Here is a 14,089-nt window from a genome sequence, read left to right as displayed (position 1 = left end):
GCACAACCCGAAAACGCACAACCTGAATCATCTGTAACCCGAGGTATGACTGTATATGCATAAATAAGTATTATGTCATAAAGACACCACCGTGTCTGCTGTACAAAAGAAAACACAAACCCTGGATGAGTGCCTGGAACCTCACACTGCTCAGAGATTTGGAGTGGGGTCCGTGTTTTCTGGAGGAGGGCCTGTGAGCAAAGTGTGCCTGAATCAAGATGGAGGGAGGAATAGCAACACTCCTTAAGCAGCTTGAGACAATAGAGCAACGGCCGAGCCAGTGGTTTGAGCAAATGACCCTGTGGCAGAACCAGCATTTTGGTAGAGTGTACCAGCTGCAAGCAGAGTGTGTAAGAAGCCTTGGAAAGAAGTAATTACTGTAATTAGCTTTTAAACAATCACCCATGTAACCTTATTTTGCTAAGTGCCTGAGCTTAAAAGCCTGTCTGAAAGTTAAGTCCTCTGTCCTTCAAGACTTTCTCTTTCATCCAGAAATGCCAGGGGCAACAGGGCTCACCACACTTCCACTGGTCCTGTGTTCTCCACCACTTGTGCTGCCGCTTTCCCCCAGAAAACCCACTGTGTACTGTTGAAACACAGCAAACATCAATTGGGTTTCCTGCAGATGATGTTTGCTCCAATTCAGCAGTAAACAGGTTTTCCCAGGGAAAATTATGCAGTGAGCAGTAAACCTCTCAGACCAGTGCCTAGAAAGCACAGGGCAAATGGAGGTGTGGGGAAGCAGGAGCAGGGGACTTTGGACCCTTTGGATGATGCTGAGCTGCGTCAGCCGTCCGCCTCAGCCTGTGTGGCCAATGACCAGGGATGAGTTGCAGTCCCACAGTGGGGTGGGTAGGGGACAACAAAAGTTCCCCATGCCCAGATACTGCTCTAATTTGGATAGTGGCTGCACTCACCACCTAACAGTTCTGCCATCCAGAATCAGAAACAGAAGGAAATGGAAAATTGGTTTAGATACTGAACAATGCCATAAAAACAACTTATCAATCAAATGTTAATCGCCAGGATGTTATAAACAGATGTACCAGTCATCTGCTGTCATATTCTTTTTAAATTGTCTTGTCTATATGTTAATTAAATAAAATTTATTATCTTTTTAAAAAGAGAAGGTCCTGATTGCAGGCTTCCATAGACATCTGGTTGGCCACTGAAAATAGGATGCTGAACTAGGTGGGCCTTTGGCCTGATCCATTGGATCTTCTATATTATTAAAAAGAGTATACAGTGGTACCTCTGGTTACATTCTTAATTCGTTCCAGAGGTCCGTTCTTAACCTGAAACTGTTCTTAACCTGAGGTACCACTTTAGCTAATGGGGCCTCCCGCTGCTGCTGGGGCACAACTTCTGTTCTCATCCTGAAGCAAAGTTCTTAACCCGAGGTATTATTTCTGGGTTAGTGGAGTATGTAACCTGAAGCATCTGTAACCTGAAGCATATGTAACCCGAGGTACCACTGTACAATATACTTTTTTAAGCACACTTGGTTTTTTTTTGAGGGGCGGTACAAGTAATATTAATCTCCTTTTAGCTTTTTTATTAAATCTGTTATCAAACTTATCAGGTAAAAGATGTATTTCACAGTAGATTTGGGAGCAGTATAAAGGAATTTGGTCAGCTTTTTTTTTAATTAAAAAAAATCAATTTAAAAGATTGTGTAGGAAAGTGGAATTGGAGAGGAACAGGTGGATCCAGCAACAGAACACTGTGGAATGTTCTTGTTTACTCTTCTAATCAGGTCTGCCCTGTCCTCTACTGTACTGTAATCCTTTACCCACCTTTTTCCATTTCATACCCCAAGAGTCAGTCACAACATCCTGTGGTCATAGGTCATGGAGTGCACTCAGTTATGCCTGGACTCTTTTGGGGGGATGGAAGGGGGTTCCTCCTTTAGAATATTGTCCTCTAAAGCTTTTTTGGACTTCTGCAAACCTTGACATTGCCATCCTCTTGTATGAGGATATTGTTGTTGTGGCAATGTAAGCATTGGCACTCACATCTACAAGATGGACCTGCAATAGAATGTTGTTGTGTAGAGTGCTTCTGTTCAGGAGACTATCTTCTCCCTAGTTTCTCCCTAGCATGGACACACATTCAGCAGTCCATGCACACTGAACCAAAGTCTCATTGGGCTATTTTGAAGGGGTTCTGTTAGGATTTTTCTAAAGTTTCTATTTTGTACTTCTGCAAATCTTGGGCTTCCCAAGCACCTGTGGGTGTATGTGTGTTACCATTTTTTTTTTTACTACGTAAGGATAGGCACTTGAAAAAATGAGTGTATTAGTCTAGTATTAGCATACTAAATGTGGTGGTGGGTTAGAAAGAGGGAAAGCTTTGCAATTCATTTTTCATTTATCTTCACAGTAATCTTTTGAAAAGAGATAAACATTCCCAAAGCACCAGAGGGCTCTAGTACACTTTCTTTGCTGACCTTATAAAAGGTGACCCCCAAACATTACCACTCAGGAAGATGAGGAAGGCCAAACTGTAATATTGTTACAAAAGTCCCTCTTGTTACAAGCCTGCCCCTCTCTCTGCCAAGTGGTGGCGAGAGCCCATGGGGTCTGTGTCCCTTTGGAGAACAGAAGACACGGCGGAGACTGTCTGGCTTTAAGAAATAGGATTTATTCAGTCTGCATGGAGGGAGTCCAGATCTTATGGCATAGTCATTTCAAGAGGTAGCAGTGCAGGCTGCCTGCAGCCGGCCTCCCCCAAAGATGAATCTTTGCTCCTCTTCCCCCTTCTTCTTCCCAGAAACCCCTTGTCCTCCATCAGAGCAGTTACCCTGGCAATCTCCCAAATCCCCAGTCTCTGTTCACACCTGGCGGAAGGAGTTCCCTTGTATTGTTCTTGTCCCTCAATTATTCCTTGATCACTGTAGCTCAGGAATTCCTTTGTAGCTTGTGTTCTCATATCACAAACAACCCAAAACGTAGCATTTATTAATTTCTAGGGCTTACCCTAAATCTATAACAATATATAAGGTGATTATTTTGAACTTTGAAGTTTGACCATCTAAATCTTTAATACATTTTAAACCATTGCAGTAGGGAAGAAAAAAGCATATAATTTGTGTGTGAAGCAGAGAAAATGATTGTTTCATTCATAGATCAGAGAGATCACTGCATTTCTCCTGGATCCAGATCCCTATGAAATGCATCACTACAACTTCCATTGTGTGCTCATGTTCTACTGTCACTAAGCAACAAAGAGACTCCTCTCATTTGACAGCTCTGTTCCCTTCCGGGTTTCTATCTCCTTGTACTTTGGTTTTAAAGTAGTGTTTTCTTCCATAAGTTGGAAAGGTTTTTGGTTGTGTCGGTGTGCTGTTAGTTTCTGTGTGAGTTCCTGGACAGGATTAGAAAACAATCAAGACTCTAATATCTCTACTTGGAAACAATACAAAAATAATTATGACTTCTGGAGTCACTGCAAGGCAGTTCAGCCACTTCAATTCTCACAAGATGCATCAGAAGCAGCATGAAGGTCTCTTAAAGAGAATGTATATGCCTTTTGTGAGAGGACCTGAAGACAGACACTTTTTTACCAGTTTCCACAACAAATGCAGTAATGCTTTTCTCAAATCCAATCCATTCATTCGACCTGAAGATAAATCCTACCTTTTAGCTCCACATCGGGATGATCTGCCAATAATTAACCCTTGTTCGGGATTTGTGAGCCCAGGAGGTGCAGTTGAAGCTAACCAAATCATGTACAGCAAAAATAAGGAACCCCTGGGGAATGGTAAAGATGTGCAGCCTCCACCGTCGGCCCCCTTCCCACATACGACACACCAGCCTGCAAACAGAAGACTCTCAGTATTGGAAGAGATAAAGCAGGACCAGCAGTGGAACTCAAGAGCAGTGCCAGATATTTCTCTCAGGTCCAAACTTGGAGGTACATGGTGCTATCTTTTACGGTTCTCATTGTATTCACTGTATTTTCTGATGAAAGGATGCAAGGTGCAGCTTTGGTACATTAAAGTGCCAAAATGCATGCTATGCAGAGTTTTATTTAACTTTCCCCCTAGTGATTGAAAAAGTTGCAGTGCTGAAGGAGAACAGGTGAGGGGAATGGGTTGTTTAACCTTTGCCCTGCTGACCATGGTTCTACTTAAGTTCAGTTGGCAGGGCATTTGCAGGGGCAAAATCTGTTTCCTCCCTGCAGTACCGGGCTTATCAAATGTAGAGGGCGGACTTAACCCTCACTCAGACAGGGTTTTGGGTGCACCCTTTTGGTTTCTTCCATGCAGTATGAGTAAATGCTGTCATGCACTTCAAAGGGGAAAAGTGAAGTACTGCATTTGAGGACACTGTTCTATTGAGAGCAAATGCACACATCCCTCTCCTGATCCTGAATAATCCAAGTTGTCACTGCAATATACAGGCACTTATTTCCTGATTTGTTTTTATATTGTTTGATATTTTGTGGTTGTAAGCTACCTTTACTTATTTTATAAAGAAAGTAGGTAGAAATCTAAGTTTTTAAAACAAATAAATTTAAATATTGATAGGTGGTTTGTTAGCTATAACATAAGAATATATAAGATGAAATATAGCTTGCCTGTCCAAGCAACTCAGATCATGTAACTGTTTGCTAAAGTATACGTTGTGTTGTTCCAAAGGCTCACTAATCTAAAGCAGAAGAGACCTGGTGGTTCATTTTTAATCTAAGAGGCTAAATTTAATTTCAAGTCCCACCTCTGCCGTGGATTCACTATGTGGCCTTGGGTAAATCACCGCACCCCGGCCTCGGATCACATCCACACCACACATTGAAAGGACTCTGTCATTGCTTCGCCCAAAGGATCATGGGAACTAGTTTAAGGTTCCAACAATGCTTAGCACCTGTTACAAACTACAGTTCCCAGGATTCTTTGTGGGAAGCTGAAGGGAGGGTATAAGAGTTCTTTAAATGTATGGTGTGGATGTAACCTATATCTGTGGGAGGGAAATAAAAAGGAACAATATGTACTTCATGGGAGAGTTTGAAGAACAAACACAGAAAAAACTGTAAAACATCAAATTTAAAATGTTATATAAATTATATTAAAGGGGAGCAGCAGTAAAGAAAATGGCACCCTATTGGGCCTGGTAAACATGTACCAGTAAGCAATTGGCTCTCTGGGTCACAACCTCCAGCCTCCTGTCTACTTCCTGACAGCAGCTCTCTCTCTCTTTTGTCTCTAGATCCAGGGACGAAACTAGGCTTTATTTTAACCGGGCCAAAGACCCAGTTTGGCCCACCCACCCACTCACATTTGTGTACATACCCACCCACCCAGGCTGGGAGCCTCAGTGGGGCTGCTCTGGAGGCTTCACCCAGGGCAAAAAAACCAGCTCCCAACCCCCCCGTTAAGGCACTGTCTAGCTCTCTAGATCCCAAACAAACTTCCTTCTTAACTCCATTTTTCTTCAACCATGCACCCACTGCCCCTTTTCCTTGGATCTTTATTCCTTGATGGCTCTTCCCGAACTCTGCCCACCATGTCTTCCTTTGTGTGCCCCCCCCCCGTTTCCTGTTATGCAGCCCCTCCTGACATTATGCATCTCCGCAGCTCACACACATTATTAAGTGCTCATTCTGTCAAGCCCTTTGTTTCTCCTTCTCAGTAGCTGCTCTGCCCCTTCCTTCAATTACTCTGCCTCATTGTTACCTGGCTCTTAGTTTGCCCAGCATCTTGGGACCACTTTCTCACCGAGTCTGCTAGCCATTGATTTCACTCTCTCTCTTTGACCTATAGTGCTCCTTCAGGGTTTTCTGTGGTATTTTCTCAGCCAAACTCAAAATTCATTGAAGTGGACTGCGGCAACCATTCAGTTGTTGATATCATCCCTCATTAGAAAGTATGTTTGCAAGCATTTCATGGTATAACATTAGTTTGGCAAATTACTGCCATAGACTGCATTGTTTCCACCACAGTAACCACCATAATCATCATAAAATCATTTAAGTTAGTTAACATAGCAATATAAGAGTTATTTAACTTAGTTGTAATCTTTAATACTGTAGTAGGCTGCATAGCACAAGAAATTCAACATTTTTTTTCAGGATGGACAAGTCCAGTAAAAGTTATACCTGCTCCACCTAAAGTCAAAGGAAATTTTTCACCTCATACATTTGCATTTCATGTGGACCCAGACATTAAGGTATTTTTGTTTCCTGCTATTGATTTTGTTGTTTGCATAAACCTGGAACATATTTTCAAATTAATACTAGTCCAACAGGCATCTTAAATCTAGGGGGCCGAGGTGTCTTCAGCCCCCTCACTATTTGTTAGAAAGGGGCTGGGCCTCCTCAGTGTTGAGAGGGTGTGTTGCAGCTTCAGCAGCTGGCTCCTCCAGAGTGCTCAGCCTCCTCCAGAGGCTGTGTGGGGCGTCATTCACATGTGGCACGCGATGGGCCCCCTCAATCGTAGGGGCAACCTGGCACCTCTGTAGTCCAACTACCTGCAATGCAGGAATCTTTAGCCCAGCGTGGGGCTCAAATCCATGCTCCTGACATGACATTAAGAGTCTCATGCTCTATTGAATAAGCCACTCTGAACATTTTAGGCTGCTCTAAAGGTGCAGGAGTAGGAAAAGGGGTAGCAATCTTATGCTTGTGTGCTTGAGACATTACACAGCTTGGAAAACTATTCAATTAAAGGACTAATCCCTGCATTATTTTTTATGATTTCTCTTCATAATGGTTTCTTACGAAGTCAAGTGATCCGTCCTCTGAAGCCTTCAGAGATGAGAAAGCGCGGAAGTATATGTATACCTCAGTGGCTCAAAGGTGAGCTTCTGTTTCTGGTAAGGAAAGGATTATTTAAACAGTTGGTGTTCACCTGGATGACAGGATGCTACGTAGGAGCTTTCGGTTGAACCCCTCCTTTAGGTCTCACTTTGTTTCTGTGATTGTAAGTTGTTTTAAACTGTTTTTAATATTACATTTCAATGATATAGCCTGCCCTGGAACATTACAGTCAAGGGAGGGTAACTAATAATAATAATACAAGTTGACATGCTTCTTTCCCAAAGATTAGCCATCAGGTAGGGGAGAGCTTGTGAAGGGTTTTTTTTTTTATTAAAAAAAAAATACATGGAAGAACATTCAGTCATATGTATCCCCACTTGTAATCTGAAATGCTACAGCTGAGAAATTTAGGGAAATGCTTCTTCAGCTCCCACTTCCAAGCTCTCCCCTACCTGATATATCTCAATATATCAGTATATCTCAACTGAACTGAAGAAGGCATCCTGTCTCCCTTTCTTTCCCCCCAGTGTTGTGCGCCACTTTCCTCCCCCCTATTACTTTTCTTGCCACCACTGCCACATTGCCAACAAGAGCACTCGTAGTTTCTCCAGTGCCTCAGTAACGCAGGACGGGATCTTTCCTCGGAGCCAACCATTCTGGATGGGGTGGGCAAAAGAAGGCTGTTTAGTCTTAGAGGGGTGGAATAAAATAGCCTTTTCTGCTGCGGTAAATTCTGCCAGCACCTGCACCCTTCCTCAAAGCAACGTAGGGAGAAGAGGAGAAAGGGGCAGCAGAAACCATTCCTTCCACAGGTAGGGGGGTGAACAGGTGACTGTGCCCGCAGCAGGGAGAGATGGGGGGCCAGGGGGCATGCCAGTTCACCCTTCCCCTTTGCCCACTGCTTGAGGCAGTTGTCTCATTCCACCTTGTGACTGGGCTGACCCTGCCTGCACATAAGAAATTGGAGGTCAGGGACAATAATTTTTGCCGAAATTTCTTCATGACATGCTAGTTTCCTATGTGGAAGGATTTGGGTTTTGCTTTTGAGTGCCAAGATCTGCAGTCTGGAGTGATGCAACCCAGACACAGGTTTACCACCTCAGTGAATATTAGGCCTAAAACAAAGATCTGTTGGGATATTTTAGAGCCATTCAGGTACACATGGCCATGTCACTGATCTGAAGGTATAAGATGATGGTTATTATTTATTAAATTTGTTAGGCATAACATTCAAATGTCAGAATGAGAAAAACTTTGGAAAAATGATTTGGAATTTACAGCTTGTTCACTAATTAAATAAAATTATATGAAAATGATGTACAGGTGGTATCTAACACCAGTTAAATTAGCACAAATGTATAAATCAAGAGAATACAAATGTTGGAAATGCAAAGAGCTAGAAGGTATGTTTTATCATATGTGGTGGCAATGTAAAGTTATAAAAAAAAATGGGAAATAATATATAATGAACTGGAAAAAAATGTTTAAAATAACCTTTGTTTAAAAGCCTGAAGCCTTTTTATTAGGAATTACAGGAAAGCAGATACCAATATATATATATATATAAATCTTTTTATGTATGTGACTACAGCGGCACAAATATTGATAGCCCAATCTTGGAAAGAGGAAAAGATCCCCACAAAAAAAGACTGGCAAATTAAGTTAATGGAATATGCAGAAATGGCTAAATTAACAGAGAAATTTAGAAATCAAGACAATAACATTTTGAAATGAATGGGAAATCTTTATTGCATATATATCAAAGCATTGTATACAAGTTGATACATTAGCAGGATTTTAATAAACATTTGCATTATTATGATAAAAGATAGAACTGGAAACAAATAGATTAATAATGACCATGAAACAATGGAACCACGGGAGGGGGTAGAGGGAAGTCAAGGGATTTGAGAAATCCCACATCTGGATGTTTTATTGAATGTATAAACAGCATTGTGAATTTTGTTAATGTTTCTTTTAAGTGATGTTTATTATAATGAAAATCAATAAAAATATTATTAAAACATTGTTAGTCGCTTTATCTTGTTCAAAGTGACCCAAAGCCCCCTACAACCAAGTAGATATTCCATCATTCTGTGTGTTAACATTAAGGCAAATAGATACTTAAACACCCATGTAAATTAAACTTGTGTTCAATGAAAACACAACTCTGTATGCACCGAAAGTATAATATGCACTGAATGTCCCAGTGCAATAGGTATTGCAAAATACCTATCAAAATATCAAAATAATATCCACACAAGGTATGTACAGTCACAAAGAACTTGAAAATATACATATGCAGGCATGCAAATTGCTATGCAATATCACTGAGTTCAATAGTTTGACTATGGCGTAAATCTAGATAAGACTGTACACGAGGGTCTCCGGTTGACGAGACCTCCTGGGTATGGTCTTTGTTTCGTATGCCTTCGGTTGAGTTGAGATATATTGAGATATATTGATAAACATCAAGTCCGTGCTCATTATTGGGTCAGCTTTTGATGCCTGGGCGCTCAGCTCCTAGTGTTCAATCAGCAAAGATGCATTTACATCCTCCAAGCTGCAGCCCATCCTAAATTATACTTTGGCTGTGAAGAGGCAGCGGAGGAGTACCTCAGCATTTCATCCATGTGTGGTTTAGCTTGTGATGGAATGGGGACCTTTGTTACGAAGTAAAGTTAATAGTTTTGACTATTAGATGTAAAAAGCCAAGAACTCACATGCTTCTGTCCTGGCTCTCTCCATGTATAATTTTATCATACATTATGGAGTATGCATATTCTGTGCTTCATAATACAGCCAGATTTCCCCCCCCCCATGAAATAAGCTCTTCCATCTTAGACATTTTTTCTGTGAACGTATAACATAACCAAACCCCCTCTGCCCCCCCTTATATGCACAGTCAATGACTCTTATGGAACCAGCATTACAAAATCCATCCACCTTTGGGGGGTGGAAATCTGTGTTATTTATTTCATTGTCTAGCCATAACCACTGCTGTAAAACCTCTTTCCTTTCTTTTTAATGAAGAGCAAATGAAGACATTCCCTGGGATAGAATGTTGCCCCCCAAAGTCAAGCCTCCAGATACGACATTAGAGCCAAGGGCTGATAGAGTCTCGCAGCGTTTTTCAATGAAGCAGTATGAACCAGAAGCAGAAACAAGCCAAGTCAGTGAACTTTATTTTAACTTGTTGCTGCTGTTTGTTGTTTAGTTCATAGTCATAGATCAGTGGTAGAACACACATTTTTTATACAGGTGCCCCCCATGTTTAATCCCCTGGCTCTCCAGTTAAAAGGCTCTCAAGTAGCAGAGCTGGGCAAGAACTCTACTGGAGACCCCCCCCCCCCGAGCTGCTGCTAGTCAGGAATGAACAGTATGAGGCTAGATGGATGCTCTGACTAAGTATCAGGTAAGTTCACATGTAATATAGGAGAGCCATAGTTCCAACCGTAGATGCTGAGCTGCTCTGCATTTCCCTCCTGCTTGATTGTGAGTTGATGGCTCTGTTTAAATGCTGTCTCTCTTCATTATGTTTTTTTAACTATTTAGCTAAGTTGCCTCGGGGCTCATTTTTAGTGCTGAAAAGTGAGGAATGAGTTAACCAGGCAAGAAATCGGGGACTGGGACAGGATTTTTCCATGTGGAATTTTTTGTTTACTCTTTTATTTTTAACAAATTTAACAGAGAACTAAGAAAGGAAAGGAAAGTGTGTGTGTGTGTGTGTGTGTGTGAGAGAGAGAGAGAGAGAGAGAGAGAGAGAGAGAGAGAGAGAGAGAGAGAGAGAATGGGAAGTGTGTGAGAGAAAACCCGTAAGTTCACATTATAAATACAATAACCATCCCATCCATCCACATTAATTAAAAAACATAAATCCATATGTGCTGCCCAGACAGGTCTCCACATGAAGCTGACGTTTGTCCGCTCTTAATAGCTGCTCTGTGGGGGAAGCCTTCATGTAGGACTTGGATGAGAGGAGCTATAGTCATTTAAGAAGCCTTTATGTCACAATTAAAGGCATCCTGTTCCATGGCAGATCAAACTACCTCAGTGCCAAAACAAGTTTTTATTCCATTCCTCTCATCCATATTATTCCCACCATGCTCACTGGCTACAGCAAAGACCTGCTATGGCATGGTTGAAGTGAAGGTAGGTGTCATAACCTCACCACTCTCCAGAAGCCATCTTGGTATATAAGCAAATATCCAAATGAACAAATAATAATTGTAAGAACTCGTGCCTGTTTTTGTCTTTCTGACACTGAGTGAGCTTCTTGTGATACTTTCTACTCTTCCTGCGCAGAAATGTGTGCTGAAATTGTGACCCAGGCATGTCCCAACATCCGCATCCCATGTACATTCTCAATAAACTTTCAGTTCTTCTTGTCTGCCTGAGAGAGAATAACCAGCTACAATGTGCCAGGCACTTTTCAGTACTGTAATGTGATTAGTCTTATTGTTACTGTGATTGTTAGCAGTAACGGTGTTATTCACACAGGTGGTGATCCCAAAAACATTCTTATTGTTCCAGGTTGTTGGAAGCCTCTGGGACAGATTTCAAAGAAGAGCCTTCATATCACCGGACAAGCCAATTAATTTGTGAGCTTCATTGATTTCTATAGTTTGAAAATGTTTGTAGATTTAAAAAAATTATCTGTACTTTCTTTTATGGTTTCACATCATGGGGATTTTAAAGTGACACTAAGCAAGATTTTTGCTGTATGCATATGTACAGTTGTTTTGGTGGCACTGAATTTGGGCTGGGAGAGAGAGTGCACTTGAGCTAGACGGATCTTTGCTATGACCAGAAGTGCTTTTCTGTGTTTGTAAGGTGGAGCAGGGTGGTGGCAGGGAGCTCTGTCAGGGGCTGGGTCACTCATTATTAGCCCCTGACAGAGAGTGACCAGCTGAGGTGGGAATAACTTATACTGCAACATTTGCTGCCAGCGACCTTGAAGGCCAAACTATTTTAGGGTTTGTGTTTGGGGTTTTTTTTAAGGGGAATGCAGGGTACAAGGGCCTGATATGCTGGTTGCAGCAGAGGTACTTTCCACTGCCTGATTTTGCTATCATCGTTACCCTTCCTCGCAAGAATCCATCTGCTCTCCAGCGCCACCTGGGAAAGGAGTTAATTCTCTCCCAGTACTGCTTCTGCAAAAGGACAGTTCAGATAATACTTGCACATTTGAAGAATGCACACACACACAGGATTGTGTGGACTAACTCCACCCCAGCTGTCAAGTTGCCTAGTACAGGAGGTTGGTGAATCTTGCCCATTTCCACCTCTCTCCGTTTCTCTTTTTTCCTAATCTTAAATTCAGTTCTCTACATTTCTGTAACAGTTTGTTTTTCGTTTCGGAAGGTGCAAATCAGGTTGATTCCCTTTATGTGCAAGCTGAATTAAATCCTCTGTCCCAACTCTAGGCAGCTTAAGTTCCCCCCAGGCAGCATGGGTTCCTTAAACATCAGCCACAGCTATGACTCCTCTCATTGACTAAGAGGAGTTCTCAGAGTTCTGTGATGAGGAGGAGGGACAGACTGACAAACAAACAAACACATGGGAGTCAAATAGGTGTGACCATGTTTCTCTAGCACATAAACTTAAGAGCGATTAACAATCGCAATGCCCACCCTAACCTATCCCAAACCCTGCAGGCAGGGGCAGCCTGTCCTGTTTCACCATTTGAGGCGAAATGGCAAATTCCTGCCTCCTTCACTGCCCCCGAAGCTTCACCTACCAGGCTTCTGGCAAGATGGCAGTTGGCTGCTGCTATAGTCATGTGACAGTCTGTGTCCCTGGTCCTTCTGTCCCAGGTCTTTCAGGCCACCAGAGTTTGCTTTCCTCCTTTTCTCTCCTTTCTTCCTCAGATCTCTGTCTCCAGTTTCTTCAGTCTGCTTGTCTCCTTTACCAACTGCCCTTCCTTAACTGACTCTCCCTCTTTCCGCATTACCTCATTGCCTTTGCAGAGCTGCATTCTAAGGAGCAAGCATTACAATGGAAGCTCTTCAAGGAGTAAGGCGGCTGTGTGTGTGTGTGTGTGTGTGCCCGCACGCGCATGCACACTTTAAATGAAGTCTGGTGATCCAGGGCAAGCTGGTGGTGCAAAAGGCACCAGGTGGCAAGGCTAGAATCTGCAAGACCTAGCCGGTCAGGCAATGGTATCATCCTAAGTGTTGGAAACCCAGAATTAAAGTTTTTACTACCTACCAAGGCTGAACTAGGACCCTGCGTCCACTATGTGCTCTTAAAAATATACATGCCATTGTAAATTGTCTGAAAGTTGTCACATCTGGTAACATACCAAATATTGATTGTACATTAGTAGGAAGTAAGTTAACCAATTTAATGTGCCTTTCATCTTTAACAGTGTTAGTCCTTGCTCTCGAACTCAACATCTCCCTTTATACACGTAAGTAAAAGTTGTTATGTGAAGATATATCTTTTCTCTTAAGCAGGGAATTTGTTCGTTCAAAAAGAGACAAAGCCACGCAGTCTGTTTGCATAAGTGCTCCTCGGTCCTATGGATGTCGTTGACTCCTGTCTTCTGATTTACAATGGCATCCATAGGACCAAGGAGCACTTAAGCCTGAGCCACAGAGAAACAAAGCAAGAGCAGAAAGAGATTCCAAAAGTGAGGTGGAGATTCAACAATATGAGGAGTAATGTCATGAATCTGAGCTGAGGAGATAGCAGGACTCTGCACCAGAAGTAAGCCCAGTTGAGCTTGATGGGTCTACTCCCAGGTAAGTGTAGGAGTGCAGTCTTCTATAATGAGAAAATGGATGTTGTGTGAGTTCATAATATTAGAATTCAGAATCACCAGATAAATTAATTGGCAGGAGGACAGAAGAAAAATACATTTATTTATTTAAAGCATTTTAACCCACTCTACTACCAGAAATAAGGTGGTCAGACACAAAAGAATGCAGGGCTCTTGCACTTTTAATGGCGGTTTAGGGGAGAAAATTTCAGCAGGCATAGCTTGTTATTACATGTATAGCTACTGAAATTTCTTCTACACAAGCGTGCATCTTTTGCATCTAGTCACCTTAGCCATAAAATGTTTTCAGAATGGCTTACAAATGTCATTGATAAGAAAATCCTTGTCTTTAGGCTTCCTGTCTCAAAATACATGACAGAAAGAAAAGGAATTGGGAAGGAGGAGGAAAAACCAAAATCAGGACTCATCAAAACTTTCTTTTGCGCTGCACTTCCGAGGCACGGGTCCATGCTTTAAAACTCCATGTCCGAGCAGTTATTGTGTTTTGTTTTTGTCATGGCACTTTCCCTGGGAAAACCTGCATTTTACAATTAAATCAGAGCAACCAGC

The 14,089-nt window shown here is 42.0% G+C and overlaps 1 protein-coding gene across 2 annotated transcripts in view; it reads left to right on the top strand.

Moving 5' to 3' along the window:
- Window positions 1-163: 163 nt before the first annotated feature.
- The window catches only part of SPMIP7 (sperm microtubule inner protein 7), a 29,685-nt gene continuing 15,759 nt past the window's right edge, over window positions 164-14,089 (top strand). The window contains exons 1-7 of one of the 2 annotated variants that reach the window (XM_081885871.1): window positions 164-350; window positions 3,297-3,915; window positions 6,070-6,167; window positions 6,722-6,795; window positions 9,790-9,928; window positions 11,290-11,357; window positions 13,127-13,168. In XM_081885871.1, coding sequence (XP_081741997.1) covers window positions 3,432-3,915; window positions 6,070-6,167; window positions 6,722-6,795; window positions 9,790-9,928; window positions 11,290-11,357; window positions 13,127-13,168 — 905 coding nt within the window. In that variant the 5' untranslated portion in view covers window positions 164-350; window positions 3,297-3,431. Of the gene's footprint in view, window positions 351-1,966; window positions 3,916-6,069; window positions 6,168-6,721; window positions 6,796-9,789; window positions 9,929-11,289; window positions 11,358-13,126; window positions 13,169-14,089 lie in introns of those variants that run through there. The other variant, XM_081885872.1, reaches the window with a different exon arrangement.

This window comes from Podarcis melisellensis (genome assembly GCF_964234715.1).
Source record: "Podarcis melisellensis genome assembly, chromosome: 13".
NCBI classification, from domain to species: domain Eukaryota; kingdom Metazoa; phylum Chordata; class Lepidosauria; order Squamata; family Lacertidae; genus Podarcis; species Podarcis melisellensis.
Note: the sequence above shows the minus strand (reverse complement) of the source record. Positions and strands in the feature narration are given on the sequence as shown.